Source organism: Syngnathoides biaculeatus, chromosome 3 (genome assembly GCF_019802595.1).
Source record: "Syngnathoides biaculeatus isolate LvHL_M chromosome 3, ASM1980259v1, whole genome shotgun sequence".
NCBI classification, from domain to species: Eukaryota; Metazoa; Chordata; class Actinopteri; order Syngnathiformes; family Syngnathidae; genus Syngnathoides; species Syngnathoides biaculeatus.
In genome coordinates this window covers 12,438,270-12,463,840 of record NC_084642.1, presented here as the reverse complement: position 1 = coordinate 12,463,840, position 25,571 = coordinate 12,438,270, and the positions used below count along the sequence as shown (strand labels likewise).

The 25,571-nt window shown below is 43.0% G+C and overlaps 3 protein-coding genes across 6 annotated transcripts; 2 read left to right on the top strand and 1 right to left on the bottom strand.

Annotated features, from left to right (window-relative positions):
- Positions 1-6,247, top strand: ctsba (cathepsin Ba). 3 transcript variants are annotated; one of them, XM_061814356.1, is made up of 11 exons: positions 1-153; positions 2,344-2,471; positions 2,554-2,639; positions 2,731-2,845; positions 2,958-3,073; positions 3,968-4,053; positions 4,130-4,276; positions 4,434-4,550; positions 4,669-4,797; positions 5,493-5,574; positions 5,671-6,247. In XM_061814356.1, the coding sequence occupies exons 2-10, from the start codon at positions 2,349-2,351 to the stop codon at positions 5,564-5,566; spliced, it is 993 nt and encodes a 330-aa protein (XP_061670340.1). In that variant the 5' UTR covers positions 1-153; positions 2,344-2,348; the 3' UTR covers positions 5,567-5,574; positions 5,671-6,247. The 3 variants fall into 3 exon arrangements, with proteins under 3 accessions (XP_061670340.1, XP_061670338.1, XP_061670339.1); XM_061814354.1 differs by lacking the exon at positions 1-153 and adding an exon at positions 655-856; XM_061814355.1 differs by lacking the exon at positions 1-153 and adding an exon at positions 655-856 and having other exon boundaries at positions 5,493-5,576; positions 5,674-6,247.
- Positions 6,248-7,462: 1,215 nt separating this feature from the next.
- adpgk2 (ADP-dependent glucokinase 2) lies at positions 7,463-20,823 on the top strand. The gene is made up of 7 exons (XM_061814816.1): positions 7,463-7,717; positions 10,491-10,650; positions 12,367-12,557; positions 12,661-12,757; positions 13,962-14,098; positions 14,185-14,321; positions 17,716-20,823. The coding sequence occupies exons 1-7, from the start codon at positions 7,522-7,524 to the stop codon at positions 18,271-18,273; spliced, it is 1,476 nt and encodes a 491-aa protein (XP_061670800.1). The 5' UTR covers positions 7,463-7,521; the 3' UTR covers positions 18,274-20,823.
- A 156-nt stretch (positions 20,824-20,979) lies between these two features.
- On the bottom strand, positions 20,980-25,080 carry efcab2 (EF-hand calcium binding domain 2). Of its 2 annotated transcripts, none has more exons than XM_061814010.1 (7): positions 24,909-25,080; positions 24,724-24,793; positions 24,531-24,603; positions 24,185-24,261; positions 23,135-23,177; positions 21,244-21,310; positions 20,980-21,166 (listed from the first exon to the last, which is right to left on the bottom strand). In XM_061814010.1, exons 1-7 carry the CDS (start codon positions 24,931-24,933, stop codon positions 21,102-21,104), a joined length of 420 nt encoding a protein of 139 aa, XP_061669994.1. In that variant the 5' UTR covers positions 24,934-25,080; the 3' UTR covers positions 20,980-21,101. The 2 variants fall into 2 exon arrangements, with proteins under 2 accessions (XP_061669994.1, XP_061669993.1); XM_061814009.1 differs by having other exon boundaries at positions 20,980-21,140.
- Between the last annotated feature and the right edge of the window lie 491 nt (positions 25,081-25,571).

Sequence of the window (25,571 nt, the reverse complement as noted above, 5' to 3'; positions counted from 1 at the left end):
TATGAGCAGCTTGCATGTGACCGGTCACGTGATCTCCGATCCAAACGTCACGGCAGTGCTGCTCTGCGTTCATTCTTCACCTTCGCTGACTGGAACCGGGCGCCGAACTACCGGCAGCGGTCTTCATCTCAACTACTGACAAACTAACAGCAGGTAATTATGAAATTATTTACTCTTAATCAACAGGTCGTCTTGATCTGGACAGGCACGGCGTGTAGTCGCGAAGCGTTATCTTATTTTATAATCCGGCTATAAAATATCAAGTGTGACTTTTTCCCAAACAAGTAAACAACAAACGAGCAAAGACGGCCAGTTTCATATTTTGCGCATGTTGTGGTGGGACTCTCGATCTATTCGTAACCGTTCGTGTGTTTTTATCGCAATTGTTTGACGTGTACATGAAGCAGACTTGATATAAGGAATTAATTAATCGTGAATTAATTGCGCTTGCAATACAAAGCGGCGACATAGTTGAATTCTCACATCCAGTTAGGACAGAAGCCTGATTAAACCAAATCCATTTTTCAGTACGCAGTAGCAAATCAAGGCGGTAGTTTATCAAGGCTGTAACTGTTTTGTTCATATTTGAAGTAAACAAGAACCATCCCTGATGAGTGACGAAATGGATTTATCTCGAGTCCAGTTTTGTGGTTGATATGTGAGGGCAAGATGAAACCTGCAGAACCATATCTATTCATAAACGGTTTTTCAAGGTCTTGGCGCTTGTGTGCCCCACTCCCGGATGCACAACAAGGAAATACGATCGTGGCTTTGTATTTCCTGCCCTGTTTCTTGATCCAAACACACATCAAATTGATTGAACAGCTACCGGCATTCACAAACAATCAGATAAGAAGTAAGTCAACCTATTATCTAGTTAAGATTTACGCGACTCAGTATGCTCAGCGGCCGAGAATCTGGGGGGGGGGGTTTTCAGTTCCGACTCGTCTTGCCTGAAACCTGCACGGTGAAGGTAAGTTCAAAGCCAGGCTGTGCGTCAGCAAGGCATTTGCACCTTTCCCTCTCAACTTGTTTTGCAGTGTGCGGTGCGCTGTTGACCTTTGCACTTTAAGTGCATTACTGCTGCTTTTATACACATAAATTATAGTGAAACCTTAAAATTCGAACACAAGTAGGCTAATGGAAACAAGCTTAGAATTATTAACTGCAGACAATTATTTAAGGTAATGATTTACCATTAAGCTAATGTTTTGTAAACTTTTATATTGCAGCCGGTAAAACGTTGACCTCACAGTTCTGAGGACCCGGGTTCGATCCCCGACCCGCCTGTGTGGAGTTTGCATGTTCTCCCCGTGCCTGCGTGGGTTTTTCTCCGGGCACCCCGGTTTCCTCCCACATCCCCAAAAACATGCAACATTAATTGGACACTCTAAATTGCCCCTAGGTGTGATTGTGAGTGCAGCTGTTTGTCTCCATGTGCCCTGCGATTGGCTGGCAACCAGTTCAGGGTGTACCCCGCCTCCTGCCCGTTGACAGCTGGGATAGGCTCCAGCACTCCCCGCGACCCTCGTGAGGATAAGCGGCAAAAGAAAATGGATGGATGGATAGATGTATGTCAGGAGTATCGTCCTACATCACTACAACCATTTTGTTAACTTAACACACTACATTGCTGCAAGTATAAGTTGATCATTCATATATTTTATGAAGGCAGGTGATCATACTGAGATAGCAAAGGACTATAAAGTGTACGTGACTTTGAGGGGAATTTTCTATTTCTCATTGATCAGCCTAATGTGTCAGGTCAGCTGCAACATTTTGACTGCTTTCACTTCTACTTATCAGAAATAAAAAGGCCACTGCCACAGTTCCTCATTTTTAAATCACTGTAAAAATGTTTGTTCCCTACTCGCTCGACTTTCTGAGGACGTTTACATATCACGGAATTGTCACGTACGTCTGACTTTACTTCTCTTGATTTTAACGGCCTTTAAGTGGGCCTTGAATCCAGAACACGTAACCCGTTTCGCATCACCTGAATCTCGAATGTCTCCTCGTCCCGCATGCAACAAGGTGAAGTGCACTTCAAACTCCACCGCTCGGAGAATTTTTGATCAGGTGAAGTGTTCAGTTAAAATAACGTTGACGGATTGTGTATCACAAATTGTGCTGAAAAGAATTGTTTCAATGCAGTGGGATGTTGTTCAAGTGGTGACGCAGTGTTGTCCAGTGATGAGGACTTTGTCGCACATGACTGTGGATAATAGTGTGCATAGATTCCACTTAGAATCTTCTTCCAGAGAAATGTAATTTAATACTGCCTGTGTTTTTCCACTTGAATATTAATCAAATTGGATGGCTTCTTTTTGGTGGTCTTTTCAGGCAAAATGTGGCACGCAGCCCTCCTCTTATTTGCTCCCATGCTATCACTAAGCATGGCCAAACCTCACGTCAACCCGCTGTCCACTGAGATGATTGACTTCATTAACAAGATAAACACTACCTGGAGGGTGAGGCTTTTTCTTTTTCCTTCCGTGCTCGATTCCCCGCTTCTTCCGCTAACGTTTGCCCACATGCGCTCCTCTGCCGCAGGCAGGCCACAACTTTCATAACGTTGACTACAGTTATGTTCAGAAACTGTGCGGAACATTTCTCAAGGGGCCCCAACTTCCTGTCATGTGAGTGTCACGTTTAGATGAGCTACTCAATCTGCTATGTGGTCAAATGTGCTGACATTTGAGGTTTCCTTGAATATACCTTCCTACGCAGGGTTCAGTATGTCGCCGATGTGATGCTGCCTAAGAGCTTTGACTCCAGGGAGCAGTGGCCCGACTGTCCAACACTGAAGGAGATCAGAGACCAGGGCTCCTGTGGGTCCTGTTGGGTGAGGATTCAGAACCAAAACAGCTCATTTGGATTTCAAATGTTTATTGAACGTCAACAAAGAGAGCAAATGAGATGTATTCGCAAACATTGACAGTCCTTTCTGTTTCCAGGCATTTGGTGCTGCCGAGGCCATATCCGACCGCGTGTGCATCCACAGCAATGCCAAGGTCAGTGTCGAGGTCTCCGCGGAGGACTTGCTGACCTGCTGTGATGGTTGTGGCATGGGGTAAGATGGTTTGATTTTTATTTGTCTCAGCAGCGCCCCCCTCGGCAGGATTGGCCTCCTCTAGGAACACTAGACCGTGCTTGTGCTATTTGTCTCATTTTAACAATTACCGTAATTTTTCATATGCTTTCAACCCTGCGGCTTATGCAGAGATGCGGCTAATTTGTGCATTTATTCTAACGGCCGCATGGGGGCACTCGAGCGGAAGAGGTAAGAATGAGACCAATGGAATATATGTGCCGAGGAAGTGACTTTTACCGTCATTTTTTAAACTATACATGTATTTCTACGATGCAGTTTATTGTCAGGAAAAGCTAAAAAAAAAAAAAAAAAAAAAAATTTAGGCTTCGAACGCATTATTTCATTTTCCATTCATTGTAAAGGGAAAACGCCCTTTGGTTTTCGAACGTTTCGGTTTTCAACCGGCCTTCTGGAACGGATTTTGTTCGAGAACCGAGGCACCACTGTATATACACGACTGTGAGCCCCAAAACACTATCTTTACAACAATATCCCTAAGAATACATCTAAATGTCCCAAAGATAATTTGATTTACAACAAAAGGCACCAGACATGCAAAGTGTATGATACTTTTAGAGCCTGCAAAAATAGTAATTGCTACTTTCCCTTGATGTTGTGTTCCAAAAGAAAAAAAAAACAAAAGAAAGAAAATGGTGAAGCATGAATAAGTCTTTTTGTCAGAATTTTGTCCAACCACAAATCGCGAAAATCTGGAATTGAAGCTTCCCTAAAAGTGATGTTTGCCTATATTAACAAAAATTATAAATGGAAAAAAAAATTCAGGCTGGATGTTTTGTCTCCAACCAAAATATGTATGCTTCATAATGACTTGAGAGGCTTTCTAGACGTATTCAAAGTGACGCCTTGTTTTAGATGTAACGGTGGCTACCCGTCAGCAGCCTGGGACTTCTGGACTAAAGAGGGGCTGGTCTCTGGCGGCCTCTATAACTCCCACATTGGTGAGTGACGCGCTCAAAACAAGCCACGAGGGGAACGGGGACGTGGCCCAGCTAAGCGTCGTCTTCCTGCCCGCAGGTTGCCGGCCTTACACCATCGCGCCCTGCGAGCACCACGTGAACGGAAGCCGACCTCCCTGCACCGGGGAGGGCGGAGACACACCCAAGTGCGTGTCCAAGTGTGAACCTGGCTACTCGCCCAGCTACATGCAGGACAAGCATTACGGTGAGAGGAAAAACTTCATCTCTTGAGCTACACGATGTGAGTGTTTATCCATACTGTCCTGAGCCTTCGACACCACTCTGGGGTGGTAATCTTTGCGCAATCTTTGTACAGTTGTGAGGAGATTTAGCTATTGATAAATATTTTTTTTACCTTTCAGGTAAAACGTCTTACAGTGTTCTGTCCGAGGAGGAGCAGATTCAGTTGGAGATATACAAGAACGGTCCAGTAGAGGGAGCCTTTACTGTTTATGCAGACTTTGTTCTGTACAAGTCTGGTACGTGCACACTTCCGCTGACTACACTGTATTTGACAAAGACTCCAAATACTTTATTTTTCCATTTCACCTCCCATCATCCCCCAGTAATGATTTTGCTTGTTATTCTTGATGGTAGGTGTGTATCAGCATGTGTCTGGATCCATGCTGGGCGGGCACGCCATTAAGATCCTTGGCTGGGGAGAGGAGGACGGCGTCCCCTACTGGCTCTGCGCCAACTCCTGGAACACTGACTGGGGTGATAATGGTGAGAGAGTGCTTTACTTCACTCCACAAACTCATGCCCACAAGCTAGGGATGTGCCAACCCCATTTGTTTTGCACCACACTCTGAGTCAACTAATTTTTAGTATCTGGTGATATCAAATCCCAATCAGATACCTCAGCAATGAATTAAGAATTTTTTTTTGGTTTTGTTTTTATAAAAATAGCACAAAATACAATGCACACAACCATTTTCTTTGCCGCTTATCCCCACGAGTTTCGCGGGGAGTGCTGGAGCCTACCCCGGCTGTTAACCGGCAAGAGGCGGGGTACACCCTGAACTGGTTGCCAGCCAATCGCAGGGCACATAGAGACAAACAGCCGCACTCACAATCACACCTAGGGGCAATTTAGAGTGTCCAATTAATGTTTTTGGGATGTGGGAGGAAACCGGAGTGCCCGGAAGAAACCCACGCAGGCACGGGGAGAATATGCAAACTCCACACAGGCGGGACCGGGATTGAACCCGGGACCTGAGAACTGTGAGGCCAAAGCTTTTACCAGTTGATCCACCGTGCCACCAATACCTGAATGTATTGTATCAAATATTGAGCTTTTACAAAGATAATGCACGTTTCCGTGATTTTCCAGTGGTGCAGAACTGCATTGCATCATATCAATTGTATATTTGATATCGCTATTAACTTAGCAATATTTTTGTCTATTTTTTTTTTTTTAGGATTCTTTAAAATCTTGCGTGGATCAAATCACTGTGGCATTGAGTCTGAGATTGTGGCGGGTGTTCCCAAGTAGAACCAAAGGTAAGATGACACGGAATAGCATGTTGTAACTATAGTAACATATTTAGTAATCTGTATTTGAAGTCAACTAATTTTGTAATTATTGTCCCTGTGCAGGTTTTTTTTTTTCCAGTGTCCACATTTGACATCTACTCACTAGAGGGCGATACACTCCACTTGGCTGCCCTAAAAAAACGCCCACTGTGTTATTCTATTTTTTTTTTTTTTTAATTCATCAGAATTCAACGCCACGGATCAAGTTTCCTTCTTAACAGTAGCAACAAAAGATTCAAGAGTTACGATATGTATTTTTTAAGTTTAAGCTTTGGGATGTCTCCGACCACTGTATGTGCCTGAACACAATGTGTTCTCTTTGGAATCTTGTAATGTTTGCACGGCTTTGAAAGTCAAACATCGTTCATTTCACTTTGTCATTGTTTATTATTTAGACTTTGTCTCAAATGTTTTATCATTACAGCTTTTATATTGCCATGTAGTTGTTGAGTGCCATGCTAAACTGTTAATAGGGTGTACACGTAATTGGTGCATTCATCTCGTCAAATGAGAATCTGGATTTGTTTTATTAAGGATTACATTTAAAAGTTCCATTTTCATCACCTGCCTGCAGTGAACAAAATCTTAGTCTGAAACTGTTAAACTCTGAATTAAAATTTGAGTTTTGTACGCATTGTGAGTTTGTGTTGCTTGTTATTTTTATGTAACTGTTGCAAATGAATGTTTTGGAAGTGGATTTGGATCTGCAGTTTGCAGTTACACGCAATTCTACTTGGCCGGTAGTCACAATTTTGACCCTCTTTATAACAGCCCCCTTTCCCTTAAAACTAAATGGAAAATATTGATTGCAATATGCAACATTAACTGCAGGAACTGGATTTGGCTGTGTATTGATTTGTTAGGATGATCACCTCACCTATTACAGATAACCCCTATTACTCATTATTAACCATGATCCTTTGTCTAGTCTGCAAAATGCCTTAAATGCACGACATATTTAATCAACGGTCACATTTCCCCCATAACTTTATTAAGGCAGATACATAACATATAGGTATTGAATATAGACTACAATTAGAAGACTTCCAGTGTTAAACACTAAAAGCGTTTTCCACAACACTGACATTTCAAATTAAAGCGGCATTCTTAATTATCTTAATTAATTAATTATTATCATTATACTATCATATCTTATTGTATTATTATTACAATAATTTGCTTATCACTTTCTGTGTCTCATGATTGAATATGCATGTAAAATAATTCCACAAAATCTCAAAATAACCTTGTTTCGTGACTTTCGAATCAGTATGCTCGTGAGAGGAACTTTGTACGTCAACTTTGTTAGTATATAAATGGGGATGACATTAAAACCGTAATATATCTCTTTTTATCTTTTTTTTTTTTTTTAAACAGTGAAGATGAAGATCTTTCGCCACACATGCCTCGGGGTTTTTAACCTTACTTCCGCCTTGTTGTCAGAAAAGACACGCCCCTTCGGAAAAGGAGAAGTGTGTGCTTTTTTTGGTCACCGCCGGTTTGCTCACTAGGTCTATGTTCGAGAGTGGATTTTTAAAGGAAAAGCAATATTGGACAAAAAGAAGCTTAAATTTGATTTGATTTAATTGTAAAAAAAAAAATAAGTACATGTGGTGTGTAAATATAACCAATGTGGTCATTATAGTGCTGGTAGGAACATCCTGTGCTGTAAATCAAACGCCCAATTAGGCGCTCAGTTGGAACGTCTTCAAGAGAGAGAGAGAGGAGAGAGAGAGAGAGAGAGAGAGAGGAGAGAGAGAGAGAGAGGAGAGAGAGAGAGAGAGAGAGATAGAGAGAGAGAGAGAGAGCGAGAGAGAGAGAGAGAGAGAGAGAGAGAGAGAGAGAGAGAGAGAGAGAGAGAGAGGGGGTCTCGAGCCTGCCCGCTGTCAACAGCGTCAAGCTAGGCTGGGAAGCATGGAGGGGAGCCGCGGGGCTTCGTGGATGAAATATGGGTCTGTGGTGTCCTTACTGGTCGTCATCATGGCCGTTTGGTTTCGGTCACCGGACAGTGAGGTACTGGACACCCGGCTGGACACGGTGTTGTCGTCGCTCCTGCGCGCCGAGAGCAAAGTTGGAATGAATCACGTCGCTCGGCCGAAAGTGGCCATTGGTGAGGGCTAGCACGCTTAGCTCCTGTCATTACCCTTAACTTTGCTCACATTAACCTTGTTTCGTCAACAAACTGCGCCTGCAATGAAATTTAGTTGCCGATTGTGTTCTGCAATTCCGACTTCCAAGTGTTGGTTTTGTTTTTAATTGTGTTGGCTGTGAACGCTACTATGGGAACTTGGCACAAATTTTACGCTCACAAAAAATGTGGCTAAAGCAAGGTTTTCATTTCATGGGTTCAATTTAATGGAACTCGCAGAAATGTAGCCTGCCAAGTGGTGGAATTAAATGATAGGCTGTCAAAGAACGAGCATTCTTCTCTGTCGCTCCGACTCCGTTTGGTGTAGGCAGACTTTGTTAGGGTTACCCTGGCATAGACTGTTTACAAAGTGCCAAAAATGTGCCTAATCGGTGCAGGAATTTCCCCCGAACGGCTTTTCATCCCCCCCAAAAGATTGCTCATGTGTGACATGGCCAGAACAAAATGTAGGTCAACCCCGAAATAGAAATGTGTGATGTGAAAATAATAATATCCACATATCATTGATTTTATATCCCAATACGATATCTTTATTGTTCCCTACATTACATGAAATGAATTGCAAATTTCTTTCATCCTTTCTCCGTGTATTTCTAAAATATATTATTTATACAGCCTACATATTCAAATGAATAAAAGATTTATAGAAATAAAATATTCAGTGGACAAAGCCCAATCAACATCTGGTACTGATAGTTCAAGCACTTTTCAAGGAATTCTGTCGAATTGAAATGATTTCATCACAGTGCTATGAGACGTACCTACCATTTATCCACATAAAACATTATTAAATCTAGGAAATAACATTACAAGATATCCTCAGTAACAGCAAGGTACACTAATTAAAACTAACTAGATCAACAATAAAATTGAGCAACATTTGAATTGGCGGAATTGTGGTCCCAATTCAGACTCCTTATTTGAATTCTAGTTTCAAGCGATTCTCGATTCCAATTCTTTTAGTTGGCATGGTGTCAAAAAAAGGATGTCCAAATGATGAAAATCAATTTTCTTAGCAGCCCGCAGCATAGACCTAAATGTATATTTGATTTGTTTTTTTGTTTAATAACATTTATCAATATCAAACCTATGAACTGAAAGGCAACGTGTGTGGAACAAACCCTAATTGACTTCGTTTTTATCAATTCATATTTTAGCTTTGAGTTAAATATGGCATTGTTGAAATGATTTGCAACTGTTTTTTTTCCATTTCATTTACTTTAATGTTCAGCCTTTTGTGTGTGTGTGTGTGTGTGTGTGTGTGTGGTGTGTGTGTGTGTGTGTTGTGTGTGTGTGTGTGTGTGGTGTGTGTGTGTGTCATTAGCCCTAATGTTGTTTTGTTCTTCTTCTTTTCCTTTTGGCTTGTCCTGTTAGGGGTCGCCACAGCTTGTCATCTTTTTTCAATCTCAGCCCATCTTGTGCATCTTCCTCTCTAACCCCAACTGCCCTCATGTCTTCCCTCACCACATCCATAAACCTTCTCTTTGGTCTTCCTCTCGTTCTTTTGCCTGGCAGCTCCATCCTCAGCACCCTTCCACCAATATACTCACTCTCTCGCCTCTGAACATGTCCAAACCATTGAAGTCTGCTCTCTCTAACGTTGTCTCCAAAACATCCAACTTTGGCTGACCCTCTAATGAGCTCATTTCTAATCCTATCCAACCTGTTCACACCAAGCGAGAACCTCAACATCTTTCTCCTACCTCCAGTTCTGCTTCCTGTTGACGAAATGACTGATAAATGCAGAGGGTTGCGTCAGGAAGGACATCCGACGTAAAAGTGTGCCATACATATATGAGCGTGCATCAATGAATTCCATGTTGTTTAAAATGTTGACTTAAAATAAATCCATCAATGCAAAGTCCGACCAACCATTTACCTTGTTGGCTGTCTCATTGTTGGCATAGACATATTCTATTGTTTCACGCACCCAAATGATTGAGAGTTGAACTCACTGAAGGTCCGGGAGTATGGGTTGAGGTTCACAGCGCGTCCGACGCAGCACATTAGGTCATCTCCTTTGCACAAAATAATCTTATTGCAAGTGTTGCACTGAGGTGACTGGTCATTAACAAGGACACACTTTTGTACAATGCCACCGCCGTTGGGCACAGTACGTCTTTGTGCGCTTTTTTCCTTGTTTGCTTTTCACTGCTTTGTCATTTGTTTTCACTACTTCTTCTTTGGGGGAGAAGGACTAGGAATTGAAATTGGGAAATGAAACTTTTTGCAACCTTACTCCTGCTACCAATCGTTTCTCGATGGCCAACCCCGATCAGCGACAGAGGATCATATTTAATGATTGTTTTGTATTGTGTCTACAATATATATCGTTATATCACACATCTCTTTTGTGAAATAGAAATCTTTCCATCACACTGTGAAACTCTAAGAAATGTTGTGTGTGGGTGTCGTGTTGTCACGTTCTTATCCTGTATCGCCAACCTTTGCCCACATCCAGCCACATTGATACCTGTGTGTTTGGTCACTAGTGTGGGTTAGGATCACATCCCACGTCAGCCTACTTACATCATATGTTTAATTAGGGCTTCTGATGGTCAATTGAAGCCTCCACGTGGCATCAAATGTACAGCATATGTGTTTGGGATGTATCGCTACAAAAGTCGATTAGAATTGCTTACTCTTGTTTGTCTTTTTTCTGTACCTAATAATACACATCGCCTATGTGTTTAACAGACTTTGTCCATTCATCCCTTTGGTTCTCCTTTTCCAGGTTTCGGAGGATGCGTGGACCTGCTCGTGGACGCTGTGACGCTGCTCGATAAGATCAGCCTCGTGCCCGCCGAGCAGCCCCTACATCACGACTACATAGAAAACGCTGAGCAGCTCTCTCAGAGCTTCGCCTACTTCTTTGCACCAGGCGCGGCGGCAGAGTAAGCACTGTCTAAGGTTTAAATTAAAAACTCTCCTCTCTCTCTCTCTCTCTCTCTCTCTCTCTCTCTCTCTCTCTCTCTCTCTCTCTCTCTTTCTCATATGGCACAATGGGAATTTGGGGAAATTAAACTGATGGCTTAGCTTTAGAAGCATTGTGGACTGCAAGTGAGAGATGCTGAGAAATAGATATGCTTCCGGTCCCACTTGGAATGCCTCCCAAGTCTTTCATATCCCCTATTACTGTACATACTGTCAGGTTTAGTTCCCTGCACCCCATTTTACTCTAGGATTGCCTCACTCATCTGGTTCTGTCTATGGTGGCCTGAAACGGGGCTACCATGTCTGTCGGGAACAAAGTGTAAGCGTAGCTTAGCGTAGTGGGAGAAAAATAAATCCGTCTCTAAAGCAATAATACTCAGTTTTTGATTGACATGGTCAGTAACGTTTTTCTTTAAAGTCGATTATAGTCGTGCATGGTCATTACACTATTTGGTTTTTGAAAAATTAAACTAGCTGATGTGTTACTGCTTTGACTGTGAGTCAGCTTATTTCATTTAACTTTTTGTGTATATATACTCTTGTCTTTTCTCACATTCTTCTCACTTCTTTTGGAGACTGCTCCTTCTCTTGGAATAAAATGTTCCCTAGAAGAAAAAACAAACATACAGTATAGGGTTAATCCGTTGATGCCAGGTAAACTGAACACTCCCAATTTACAGTGAGGTTAATGTCTGAAGACGTAAACATTCAAATTTTTGGGGGACTTGGAAGGTTATTTTGCATAGGATTGTGGTGAAACTAAATTGTAGAGCGTCAGGAGTGTACAACCTTAGTGGTTCATCTTTGTAGTTATGCTTTACATCATGGCTGGTACTTGCTGTGTTGGTCTTTTTTTTGTTGTTAAACACTCAACGGCTGTGTATCTATCTGGGGTCATGTCATTTATAGTTGCTGTGTAGAGCTTTCTCTGGGATTGTGTACAAGTGTGTGTGTGTGTGTGTGTGTGTGTGTGTGTGTGTGTGTGTGTGTGTGTGTGCGCGCGCGCATAATGAATTTGCAAAGCTTGAGAGCAGCTCAAGAACAAGTTTTGTCGCTTATGCTGCACAGACCTCTGGGCACATCCTGACTTACTGTGCTTCCCTCACATGGTCTGTGTTCCATCATATTCTGAATGAGAGTTCTGTTTTCCTGGCTTATGTGAAGCCAGCCAGCGTGGCGGGCAGTATAAATCTGCACCGAGGCAAATTAGACCTGGTATTGGTCATTTCACATTCCTTTTAAATGCAGCACAGTGACAGTATCGTATGGAGACATCTGTGTGTGAACGAGGATGATGTGTAATTGCAGCGTAGCGCATTGTGAGTGCTCATCATGGCCGATGTAGCAACAGACAATGTAATAATTAAATACAGAAGGAGCTTGTGAATTTTCATATTCCAATTCAGACTGATGCTTTTACTATATTGACAAGCAAAGTTTTTTTTTTTAAATCACATTGTTTAAAGGTTCATGTCAGGTTTATCCAACTACTTTCATTGTTTTTAATGCTTTTGTTCTTTAATGTAGTCAACATGAGAAGTAAAACGGTTTTCCACTTTGACAATAAACCAGTAGTTTGGTTTTGCATTCCTCCACAGGGCACGCTGATTACAGTGGCGACTCAAAATAGCTTTGTCATTTCGGTTTGCTGGTGTTGTCATTGGCTGCCCTTGCAGGCGCTTCGTGCTGAATGAGACTCTCTTCAACGAGCTGGTTGAGGCCTCCCGTGACCTACCTGGAAACAGATGGTCGGTGGGAGGCAATGCCCCCGTCATGGCCGGCCGCTTGGCCACCGAGGGATGCGACGTCCTGCTCGGGGGTAGCTTTAGCCCGGATTTTACTGATGTCCTTTCACAGCACATCACTGGTATAGCACACAAAAACTGCCGCACTTCTCGTGCGCTTCTAGTGTTCTGTTGACCTAATTGTCTTTTAACTGCTTTTGTTCATCATCATTGGTATTTCTCCAGTTGCGGGCAACATCGTAGAAGAGCCCGACGTACATCTCATCCTGGAGTATCCATCTGGCGCAAAGTGGGGGCGCTATTCCTCCCGTCGAGCCAACAGGTACATCTTAGGTGATAATAGAGTACCTACGTCACCAAAATCACGTGACTGGCCATATTGCCGGTCTAACAAAGCATTCTGCAATGCTAAGTCGGTTGGAGATGACATGAAAATATGTCTTATAGCGCGACGCCCAGAGTTTTGTCCAATACAGTTAAACATTTAGAAGGTGATAATACATGAAGGTACGTGGAAACATTAGAGACACTTGGCATAGAGGACTCATATTTAATACCGAAGTCGATGTTTTCGCCAGTAAGAAATTGGACTGTTAACCTGCTTGCGCTTGTCTTGGACAACTGGATCTACACATGGATCTGGTGAGTAAGTCGTCGAGATTTACACGTAAGAGTTTGAAAGCCTAGAAAAATCTGGACGCATACAAATACTTCGTTGCTGGATCTGTTCTTAATCAGGAATAAATCCCACATAGTGATGCCGCCACTCGAGATTTTTTCACTACAAATATCGATATTTAAATAAATGACCCCTGGTTCTACACAAACTGGCATTCATTAACTATGATTGGAAAAAAAAGACAGCGAGTCGGCTCCTTGTTAACGGAAGTGTGTTGTGGCCACATGTTAAACTTCGGTAAACCTCTCTGTGACAGACGTTTTTTTTTTAATATGCATTGTTCTCAAATGAGTCCAATCGTTTTTTTTTAAAAAAAAAAAAAAGAAAATAAACCACTGGGATAGGGTTTAGCCCCTGTACATGGAAGAGTGTTGCAGTCACAGCTTAACCTACATAAACATCACTCTGACAGTCATTTATTTTATTTTTTTTCTTTTTTTTTAAAAAACGCATTGTTCTCAAATGAGCCAACTTGGCATTATAAATACTTCTTGGTAATTTGAAATTGAGAAGTATAATTCCTACCTGAAATGAAGTGATCGCTACACAGTCATGTATATTTTGGTTGGGCACCATCTATCATGTTTAATTGCCGAAGTCCATGGATCTTTTCTCGCATTTTCAGATGGTATTCCATAGAATGACCTCTGTCTCGTCTGTTGTAACACCCAACAGTACAACAAGTCTCGGGTATTGTGAATATTCTGCTCCGGTTCAATGTCCCCCACACTATCGAGCACCTCTTTTTGACCCGCAATATGGCGCCGTCAAAACGGTGACGTCACATGCACGAGCTCTATAGGGACCAATTTACATTATGATCAGTTGCCCTATCATCTGTGTGCAGGTACATTGTTCACAGTGACGACCATAACCCTTACCTGGCATCCATGGAAGAGTTTGCCAAAAAGCTCAGAGACTTTGACCCGGACCTTCTGGTCGTGGGCGGCTTACAAATGATGGACAACTTTCCTTTCCTGTCTGGTAAGATGAAATGAATGAAGGTGTTTGGTTGGTTTTGGCATGTCGCCACTAATTGTATGGTGGCCTCCGATTGTCCTTGACCTCAGGTGAGCGTGCCGCTCTGCTCTCCCGCCTGGCAGAAGTGCTAGCCACCTCCTCGCCCACGCTTGGCGTCCATTTTGAGATGGCCAGTTTTGTGGAAGAGAGCATCATGGAAGACCTGCTGCATTATGTCATCCCTCAAGTATGCCAACTAAACGTTACATTTAGTTAATTAATAATGTCCGTCAGTAGAGTGCGCACAAATAATGTAGTTTGAATGAAAATATATTTTTTTATTCTTTTTTTCAATTAACAGATGGTAATGTGACTCTTATATAAGACACTGGTTTATTGAAGAAATATGCTGGGACATTTTTTTTTCTGCAGTGGATTGTGCCGCTCACACTAAGGTGATAGGAAAGATGGAAAAAAAAGACGATATCTTCCTTTGTCCTTTGCTAGTAGAGTACACTGCAGTCTGTTCCTCGCAATCAAAATGACAGTTTGTTCACATTATCCCTGAACAAACGAAAAAATAACACATTCTTTTCACTTTTGTTTAGACTTTCCTGTTAATGCATGTCTACTCCCATTTCCGTGATGTTGCATTTACAAGGTTATTACATTGTATCTACAACATACAATCTAAAACAGAAACCATCATAAAAAGATACAATACTATGTCTCCATGGATTCAGTTGTGTAGATTGTCAAGATACAGATGGGCATGCTCAGGTTGAAGAACACAGGCTGGTATTCTATTTGCATTGGTTTATCTATTGTGGTCCGGAACGCAGGGGAAAGCCAGCAAGGCATCAAGACCGTGCAAGTTAATGAATCGCTGTATTCAGTAATTGAATACCAAAAACAAACTAAGCACCGTAGCATGAGGGTCATCATTATAGGAACATGCATAACTGCCTGATAACACACTGGCATAAATTCACAGATGTGTAAACAAATAAGCGAGGCAAAAAGCCCTGAACATGGTGAATGTCAGAAACCTCACCTTTCGGCATTCGTGCAGAAAGATAAGCGAATGAGGAAATACGGGAAACTTGGAACCGCAAAATTTGACTGTATGAGTAATTGATAGCTGCACTCGTAGGGAGGAAAGCAAAGCATTGATTTTTACTTTCCCTTTTGCCTCACATGAGGTGTGTCAAACAACCACCAGAAAAACAGGACATCTCATACGAGGATGGGAAAAAAAAACCCCAAACATCCATGAGTTAAAACGTAATGATAGCTGGCACATCAACAACGTAGACTCTCTAACAATCAAATGGTTGGCCAAAACCTTTGCACTAGTAATGGGTAAACACTTGCCCAATGGATAGAGCCGCGCAGGGCGCCTAAGCCACGCCTACTTAGATCCTGGTGTTATGCACCCCGAGCTACCGATCAAAATGGGGGACGCGGTGCGCCCAAACCATGTTATGAGCGATTCATTAGAGTGAATTCACGATAGTATTTCTGTTTCCTTTCTGTCCGTGGTTTCAAAAATATCGACAGAGCATACAGAACGCCCTGAATTACTTTCAACAGGGATATATTCATAATGTTAAGGTTTCCCAAACAGGAACGACAGTTAAAGGATATCTACGTTCATAGTGGATAATTAATTTACATAAATTATGGCATTATGCGTGTCCTCTATCGGTCTGAATGTACGTAGTGTACACGTAAATGTAGGCCCAAAATATTTGCATTCACGCGATGTCATGGATAAGAACGCTTAAGAGCAGAGCTGAGGTGCAGCTGGAAGCTTTGAGTTTCGCCCGGGCTCAGGTAGAGCTTCCGCCGTCCACCGACTAATTGAATAACTTACCTTGGAACAAACAACTTTGTGCTGATTTATCGTGCTGGTCGTGAGGGCGCACACAAGCCTTAATCCACTGTTTGCATTTATCTAAATTACGCTTTGGGGTGGGAAAGTGCACCAGATATCCTCCCAGTAATCTCTCTGGATAGTGCTCATCTCCATTACACGTTCCCCAGCCACATCGAAGCACCATCTTTCCAAATCGGATACAAGCAGGACTATACACTCGCAATTGACCCCTCCGTGGATATTGCGCAATCCGCGTCACTGACCAATCAGAGGCCAGAGATCTGCATAAACCAAAGCCCGTTTTTGCTCCCGCCATTTTCTCAGACAACATTGCATGGTCCAGTACAGGTTTAGTTAGCGTTTTATCGCGTATTTGGGTTATTTAACAAAAAATATGGTTAAGAGGTGTAGTCACGGACTTTGTAATAGTGACGCTAGGTATCTTGAAAGGCTAGTTGGTGGAGTTCGATTCGTACCCTTTCCAAAACCGAAGACCCAGTACGAAAAATGCCTTCGACGGATCAAACTTTGTGGAAGACCGCATCATCAACTAAATCCATCTAATATCAACCGGAACACATATGTTTGCACGAAGGTATGCCCTATATTTGATTTTCAATACATGTCTCGTATAAATGAATTCGAAGTTCTTCGCTAGCATAACACTGCTGCGTGTGAACGATTGACACACTTATTCTTTGTTGAGCGATATTTAGCGATGATCAGACTGCACAAACATATTGATTTCTTGCTGGCTCGCAGCCGAAAGTTAACCAGACTGTGTTTGCACGAAGAAATGCCCTAAATTTGATTTTTAATACACGTCTCGTATAAATTAATGAGACGTTCTCCGCTAGCATAACACCGCTGCGTGTGAACGATTGACACACTTATTCTTTGTTGAGCGATATTTAGCGATGATCGGACTGCACAAACATATTGTTTTCTTGCTGGCTCGCAGCCGAAAGTTAACCAGACTGTGTTTGCACGAAGATATGCCCTAAATTTGATTTTTAATACACGTCTCGTATAAATGAATGAGACGTTCTCCGCTAGCATAACATTGCTACGTGTGAATGATTGAATGAAATCAGAAGCATGGCGTCTCTCTCAGTTAAGAATGTATTTTATTTAGAATCTATAATATATCGTTGATTTGAGTGAAATCAGAAGCATGGAGTCTGTCTCAGTTCACAATGTATTGTATTGTATTTGCCATTTTTACTGTTTGGCTTACATCAGCGCACGTGGCGTGACGTCACTTCAGGAGGCGTGGTTAAGTGCCCTGTACGGAGGGGTCAATTCAGAGGTTTAAAGTAACCACGCTCTCTCTTTGTTTGTGGGTAAAGGATCGCAGCTGTAGGCAACATGGGCGGAGTTCAGAAAATGACTCTCACTGATTGGTCAAAAGGAAGCTGTCAATCTTGTCAGCACAGTGTTTTTTTGGTGTTGTGTGCCACTGCATGGTGACATCTGGTGGACTTAAAAATAATTGCAGGCTGAAAAGTGGAGTGCGGTCTGGTTTATCTACGTTCATTTAGGTCATTTGTATTTTTTACATTTATATAACGTATTTTTATATTATATTATAACGTATAATCTTGTTTGCATTCTCAACGTGCTGCGATTTTGTGTTTCAGTACATTTACTTTCTACCCTATTTATTTATTCCTCCAATGGAACCGGAGTTTCTGGACCCATCACTTCCTTGCACAGTATTGTTGGAATTCTGCTGATTATCATTTTGTTTCTGCTCACCCAGGCGGACTCCTTAGGAATGAATGAACAGGAACTTCCCAACCTGCTGAGTCTCCTCAAAGGCTCCGCCATCACAGTACTTTCCGACCCGAACCCTCGCGTGGCTACTGTCCTGGACCAAATGAGGGAGGTCTACCGCATGGTCAACCAGCGCTACAAAGACGCCATCGCTCAGGGCGACGACGCCCAAGCGTGGGGCAAGCCTCTGACCCGCCTCCACGTGCACACATTAGCCTTTCAGGCCATGATCGTGACCCGGGGTTCCCAGTGGAAGAACACCATGTCGGCCACCGCCAAGGCCTCGCTCACGGCCAACCGCCACGTGTGCGGCTCCGACGACATCGACCCCAGCAAGGCCAGGCTGATCATGGACGACTCGTTCTCCATCAGCCGGCGCGAGGGCAGCCAGCGCATCCCCCTGCAGGAAAGCCGGCCCGTCAGCTGCTGGGAGGAGGACGACTACGAGATCTGCGTGGCACCTGTGCTCGTGTGCACCGAGGTGTACCAGACGGCTGGCGGAGGAGATAACGTATCAGCTGCTGGCCTGGTTCTACAGATCTAAACTGTCGGTCTTTGCGACTCACCACACAGTTTGACTCTGATCGTCTTAGTGTGATGCAAAGCGGAGGCGTCGACTCCGCTGCCTGCCAGGTTAAAATCATAATGTGGTGGACCACTCAGATAAGTAACAGAATATATTGTAGAGGTTTGGGTCATTCCTTTCTAGACCTTTTCAGGAAGCTCTCACTCAATGTGGGCTTTATCCTCTTGAATGAGAAAAATATGCATTTCGTAACGATTTCTTTTTTAGTTGTTTGGTTTTCGAGTTGGCAGCAGGCCTCACAAGTATTTAGCCCATGCGCTTCACAGTCTGGAGTTGGTGGGAGTTTGAATTTGGGCTTCGTTTGCATACCTATGATTTTTTTTTTTTTTTTTTTTTGGCTTCCGCCTACATTCCCGAAAACATGCTTGTTTAGTTCATTGAAGACTCTAAATTGCATGTTGATGTGAACGTGAGTCTGAATGGTTGTTTGTCTAATTGTCCCTCGCGATTGGCTTGGGACCAGTGGAGGGTGTACCCCCCCTCTCGCCCAAAGTCTGCCCGGAGAGGCTCCATCTCACTCGTGAACATTCAAGAGAATAAGCGCAGTAGAAAGTTGATGGATTATTTTCAAGATGGGGCAGCACAGTGAATCAGTTAGTAAAGCGTTGGCATGACAGTTCTGAGTTCCCTGGTTCAATCCCGGCCCCGCCTGTGTGGCATTTGCATGTTCTCCCCGTGCCTTTGTGGCTTTTTTCCAGGCACTCCGGTTTCCTCCCACTTCCCAAAAACATGCAACATTAATTGGACACTCTAAATTGCCCATGGGTGTGATAGTGAGTGTGCATGGTTGTTTGTCTCGATGTGCCCTGCGATTGGCTGGCAACCAGTTCAGAGTGTACCCCGCCTCCTGCCCGTTCACAGCTGGGACAGGCTCCAGCACTCTCCGCGACCCTCGTGTGGATAAGCGGCAAAGAAAATGGATGGATGGATGGTTTTTCAATTTGAAATCTCCTCTCCCTCGTCACTTCTTCTCAGCAACATTCTGCCATATTTGCTGAGTCATTGTAAGTCCGCCGGCTGACCTCCGTTCTTTGTGTTCAGTTTGGACCAGAGTGAGGCATTTAAAACCTTGGACCAAAGGGTGATTTTCCAGCTACTAAATCTCCGGAGCAAATTCAGTTGTTAAATGCAAAGATTCTTGCAACCTAATGCCTCGATACAGACAAATCCCCAAAACATTGCTGTTGACACGGTCAGTCCTCCGTTGCAGCTCTGCTTATGACCTCGCGGGGTGCAAAAATAGCTGATGAAGCTCATCCAATCATTTCAGGTCAATGTTGTGGGGATTAAACAGCGAGTGGAATATAGATTTATGATTCTGAGGAGGAATGGGCATTAGATCGAATGTAATTGATGAATTATGCAAAAACGTTTTTAACTATTGTTTTTAAAAAGATGGAATGTCTTGCTGTGAGGTTTGGCCGATTTAATAATAATGTCTTCCACTAGCACCTCTGTTGGTTTACAGTCACTACATTTTTGTCCCCCCAGCATTGTGTAGCATTTAATCAAACCATGTTGGACTCAATGAACCAAATCTCGTGTCGCGTAATTGTACATTTAGTAAAAAGGGGCCAAGCTGATAGATCCGGTTGTAGTTCAAAGGTCACAACCGCATCCTTTTCGTCTCCCACATTGCAGTCAAATGGAAAGAAAATGATTGACGCTCGAAATGATCCCAGTATATGTGAAAGTATGGATTTTGAGTATGCTATATCTTTAATTGTTGTCACTCACCGTGCAATAAGACAAAAAAAAAAAATCTGTTCAGATGCTGGAATTTCTTTTGATTTTACATCCCTTGATTTCTACTGTCCACGTTTGTTGTGTGCGTGTCTGTATCTTTAAGGACCAAATAAGCAGAGAGCATTGCCTCCCAGCACATTCCACGTTCCCTCTAACCTCCACGTTTCTTATTTTGCCACTACTTCTTACCACTAAAACTTTCATGAAATCCATGTTTGGTTTGTCGTGTATCATGTTACAATGCAAACGGGTGTGGTCGAGAGAACATAAGCTACCCTGAATTGTTCTTATCATTTTGGTCTAACGCTGGGGTGGGGATATTTGCTGGAGTTAAATGAGCCTTCTTTTTTTTTTTTTTTTTAAATTAATGTGGAAAGGGGATGTTTTGAGGCAAAATGTGCTTCAATGTGTGGACACAGTGATGGGAAAACAGGCTCGCCGGTCATGTTATTTCAATTTTTTTCCCGTTTTGTTTTGCAGAATATCAGCGTGAATTCATCCTGATAGGAGTGTTTGCTAACATATCACTTTATCTTCATTCTTCGTCTTTTCATTGTTCGTGTTCCTTTTACCACCTCTGTGAAAACTCAGTTGAGAATAAATGCTGACACAGCAGTTGGTGTTTTTTTAATACACTCAGTCGCCTTCTGTTACTAAGGTATGTCATATTTGATTCTAAATATAAAAGTTATGTCGTGCTTCAAGTTGCGAAGTTGTGCCAGACGTGACCTAAGTTTCTTGATTGGATTCCACATTTTTAAATGCTTGTGTCTGATAACACCATCGTTTGCAAAATATATTCCCCATTTTTACCATTTTTCTGATGTAGAGTAATATTATTGCATGCTTAAGAAGTAACGTTGTGACAGGTGTGCTACTTTAAATAGAAACATTCAACAAACCGGCTGTTGTAAATCAGTAATGTACATTTATTACAAATCACGCCCACTGTGGGGTGGTCTACACTTCAGGGTCCAGGATGAGATGGTTGAGTAAGTCTTTGCTGTAAATGAGATTGGTTTCGTGGTCCATGAGGGCCGTCAGCATCTCGTCCATCTCCTCCTGAGTGAAGGCCTCACCTGTCGTTGACACACGTGCAAAAAAACTGGTCACAGAGAAGGAATAAAACCTGAAAGTTAGAACGAAACGGCGCTTGCGCCGAAGCAAAGAAAAACGGCTCACCTTCATCCATCATGTACTGCGACAGAACATCTGGGTCCAAGAAGCCTTTCTTTTCGTTGTCAAGAACCTCAACACATGATTAAGAACACTGTTTGAGCACCTTCACTACATTCGGTGTGGTCTCATATGAGGAATATACTAAACATTATATATGTAATCATAGAACATTCAAGTACTGTCCAGTATTTAGGTAGAAAAGTGCACACTTGCAGAACACCAACGGGCAAAAAAAGGTGAAGATGCAAAAGACATACAGCAAGAGTTTGTTTTTATGGAAGTATATTTTAATGAGAAGGAAATATTTACGTTATGACGTTTTATGTTTGATCTTTTATGGACAGCTCCAATTGTTTTTTTGTTTGTTCCGTTTTGTAAGTGCTCTGCTCAGAGGTTAGGTGAATTTGGGGGACGGGGGGGGGGCAGTTGTGCTCAAGCCTCAGTGGGACAAGGAACCATATTTGGTCCAAATGGATGCCACAAGTCATCTTATAGAACCATGTGATTTCTCCCAATAAATCACCTGAAAAGCTAATGATAGCAATAAAATCGTCATGAATAATTATCTTACTAAGATCATAAAATTATTAATATTTTTAATGGAAAACAAAACGACGGCACAGTGGATCAGCTGGTAAAGCGTTGGCCACACAGTTCTGAGGTCCTGGGTTCAATCCCCGACCCGCTTGTGTGGAGTTTGCATATTCTCCCCGTGCCTGTGTGGGTTTTCTTCAGGCATGCCTGTTTCCTCCCACATCCCAAAAATATGCAACATTAATTGGACACTCTAAATTGCCCCTAGGTGTGATTGCGAGTGTGGCTGTTTGTCTCCATGCGCCCTGTGATTGGCTGGCAACCAGTTCAGGGTGTACCCTGCCTGGGATAGGCTCCGGCACTCTCTGCGACCCTCGTGAGGATAAGCGGGAATGAAAATGGATGGATGGAACACAAAACATCCACTCCCCAAACTGCTGATCCTCACAAGGGTTGCAGGAGGGTTAAACCGAATCCCAGCTAACGTCAGGAGAAAGGTGGGCTACACCCTGAACTGGTCGCCAGTTAGTCGCAGGGCACATGTCGACACCAGGACTGAGCGGGAATCGATCCCAAGCTGCCCGCACCAAAGTCAGGCCACTACACCATCTGGGCAGAGTGAAACAGCACATCCATCCATTTTCTTTTTGCCGCTTATCCTCATCAGGGTTGCAGATAGTGCCAGAGCCTGTCCCAGCTGTCAACGGGCAGGAGGCGCGGTACCCCCTGAACTCGTTGCCAGCCAATCACAGGGCACATGGAGACAAACAGCCACACTCACCATCACACCTTGGGACAATTTAGAGTGTCCAATTAATGTTGCATGTTTTTGGGATGTGCGAGGAAACTGGAATGCCCGGAGAAAACTCCACACAGGCGAGTCCGGGATTGAACCCGGGACCTCACAACTGTGAGGCCAACCCTTTACCAGCTGATCCACCGTGCCACGTAACAAAAGATTGAAAGTAATTACATAATTTACTACACATTTAATGGTGCTAATATTAAATTATAAGAAATGGAATTTGTCTATTTTAGTATATATAGTTTTCATTTTGCTCCCATGACTTTTTTGGGTGATTGAATGGTGTAAACATCGCGCGCGGCCTGACAGTGAAAGACGTGTGGCATTCATTGTGTGTCCACGTGTGTATGCATGGAGGAGAAGTAGAGAGCAAGTTGCCAAGATGTGTGCGCATGCTTTAACTCTGCAAGAGTTAATTTTTCCGTCACAGTTACGAGTGATGAACAAATGCCCTTAGTGAACTGTGAGGTGTTTAACTGGTTTGACTAGTGCAACTGTTTCTCAGCTTCACTTCATGCAAGCCAAATAGCGTGAAAAGGACGCAGGCACGTTCACCTCGAAGGCTTGCAGCAGCACGTCCTCGGAGATGGGAGGGAACCTGCGACACAAGCGCACGCGCACACTTTTAGCGGTCCGACCAGCGTCGATGCGATGACAGACTTCGGAACAATGCAAGTACTACCGCTAGAACAATAGTTGGAGCTATTTTAATTGTTTGGCTATGATACATAACACATAATTATAAGCTGTATGTAGAGCAACCTCCTCGTTCTCATGACCTCCATCATAGCATTAGGTAACACTTTCGCAATGTAATGACAGTCAACACAAGTTCTTGATCAATTAAGTTGGATCCATCCATCCATTATCTGAAACGCTTATGCTCACAAGGGTTGCGGGCGTGCTGGAGCCTATCCCAGGAATCGTCAAGCAGGAGACAGGGTACACCCTGAACTAGTTGCCGGCCAATCGCAGGGCACACAGAGACAAACGAGCATTTGCACGCACATACACACCTATGATCAATTTAGAGTCGGCGATGAATGCATGCTTCATAGGAAAACAACCGAATGAAACCTGGTGAGCAAATTTGTCAATAAAGTTCTTGTATCGGGCGGCACGGTGGCTCAGCTGGAAAGCTTCGGCCTCACAGTTCTGAGGTCCCAGGTTCAATCCCAGACTCGCCTGTGTGGAGTTTGCATGTTCTCCCCCCGTGCCTGCGTGGGTTTTCTCCGGGCACTCCGGTTTCCTCCCACTTCCCAAAAACGTGCATTAATTGGAGACTCTGAATTGTCCCTAGGTGTGATTGTGAGTGCACCTGTTTGTCTCGATGTGGCCTGCGATTGGCTGGCAACCAGTTCAGGGTGTAACCCGCCTCCTGTCCGTTGACAGCTGGCATAGGCTCCAGCACTCCTGCGACCCTCGTGAGGATAAGTGGCTATGAACACGGCTGGAAGTTCTTCTATCGGATCTGAATGGGTTGTGTAAGTGTACTTAATAATGTGGCATGTACTCTCGTACATTGAAATATGTATCAATCCAATCATCCCGACCCCTGTTGAGGTTCAATAACATGGCCGCTGATATTATGAGAGACACCCTTACTTGTGTTCCATCAGAATTCTTGTCATTGCGGGAAGGAAGCGGTCCAGGTGGATGCATCCGGTCTGGTCCTCTTCCACCTGGTTAGGTAAATGTAGTTACTCAACTGCAGAGAGCACCGTGCAGAGACGAGGCGTTTATCGGGGGATGAAGATTTAAATGGCAACTTCGGATTTTCTTTTCAGGGAAACAATGTTTTGAGGTGCCACATATAGGGAGGGAGTCGGAGAATACCAAGCTCCGCACCGGAGCTGGGATTCGAACCCACGACCCCAAATGTCAGAACTGTGTGGGTTCAAGATGATTTATTCAATGAAAGAGTAAAATGCAGACAAATGCAGGTTCTGACCTCAGCTATGAAGTTGTGCAGGTCTGCCTGACTGGGGAAGCGGCCCAGAGAATAAATGATGGTGCCAATCTCACTGGCGGTTGGGGATTTTATGCAAAAGAGACAAATATTGAGAGTAGGACCAGAGCAGAAAAGTCGCGTTGTTTTTTTTTTTTTTTAAATAAATGTATTTTGCGTTTGAGAAGGAGCTCACCGGACATCGACTGTGCTGTTCGATTGGTAGTCAAAGGCTTCGAAAGCTGCTCGAATCTTTTTTTCCACCTCTGGGAGAAAAAAAAGAGACTTGTTCTGTCTTCGTTTGTACCAGTTTGCTGACCCCGCATGAATTGATTTGGGTTGCCTTCGTCTTGGCGTCGATTTTCGTTGTACGGAACAAACCTGCACTTTGCGCGTTGTCCGCCATGTTGTTTGTTGTAACGGTTGCCAGGCAACCAAAAATAAGGCGCGTGCTTTGTTGGAAAACGCAACGAAAATGCCGCTACTGAAATAATTAACAACAGCAAGAATAAAATAATGAAAATAATAATTAACCAAGCGAAACTAATCAATAACTTCCGGGTCGTTCGTGTGACGTTACTGTCCTCGCATACAGTGAATTCTCTTAAATTACAGAATCAAAACGTTGGGTTGAATTGAACTCGCCTTAAATATTCTTTGCCTGAATATTAAAATAAAATGTTTTGTTTAATTTATTTACTTGTATGATTTAAATTAAACTATTTGTAAAAGATAGCACGAGTGAATTTGCTCAATGTATTTCCTACCCTTTTGTTTTATTTTAATATTTGTAGGAGCTCTTTGTATACTGTTACACTTTTACACTGTATATTGTTACGTTTGCTGTTCTATTGTATTATTTATATCATTATTGCGATGTATTATTTTGCAAATTGATGTACTTTTTAAAAAAACATACTTGTGAATTTATGTAATCAGTTCACTTATTTTGTAACAGCTGTACTATCATTTCCTTTGCATATGTATTTGTATCCAACATTCAGTGAGATTAGACTGTGCACCCAATGAATGCATCATAACTAT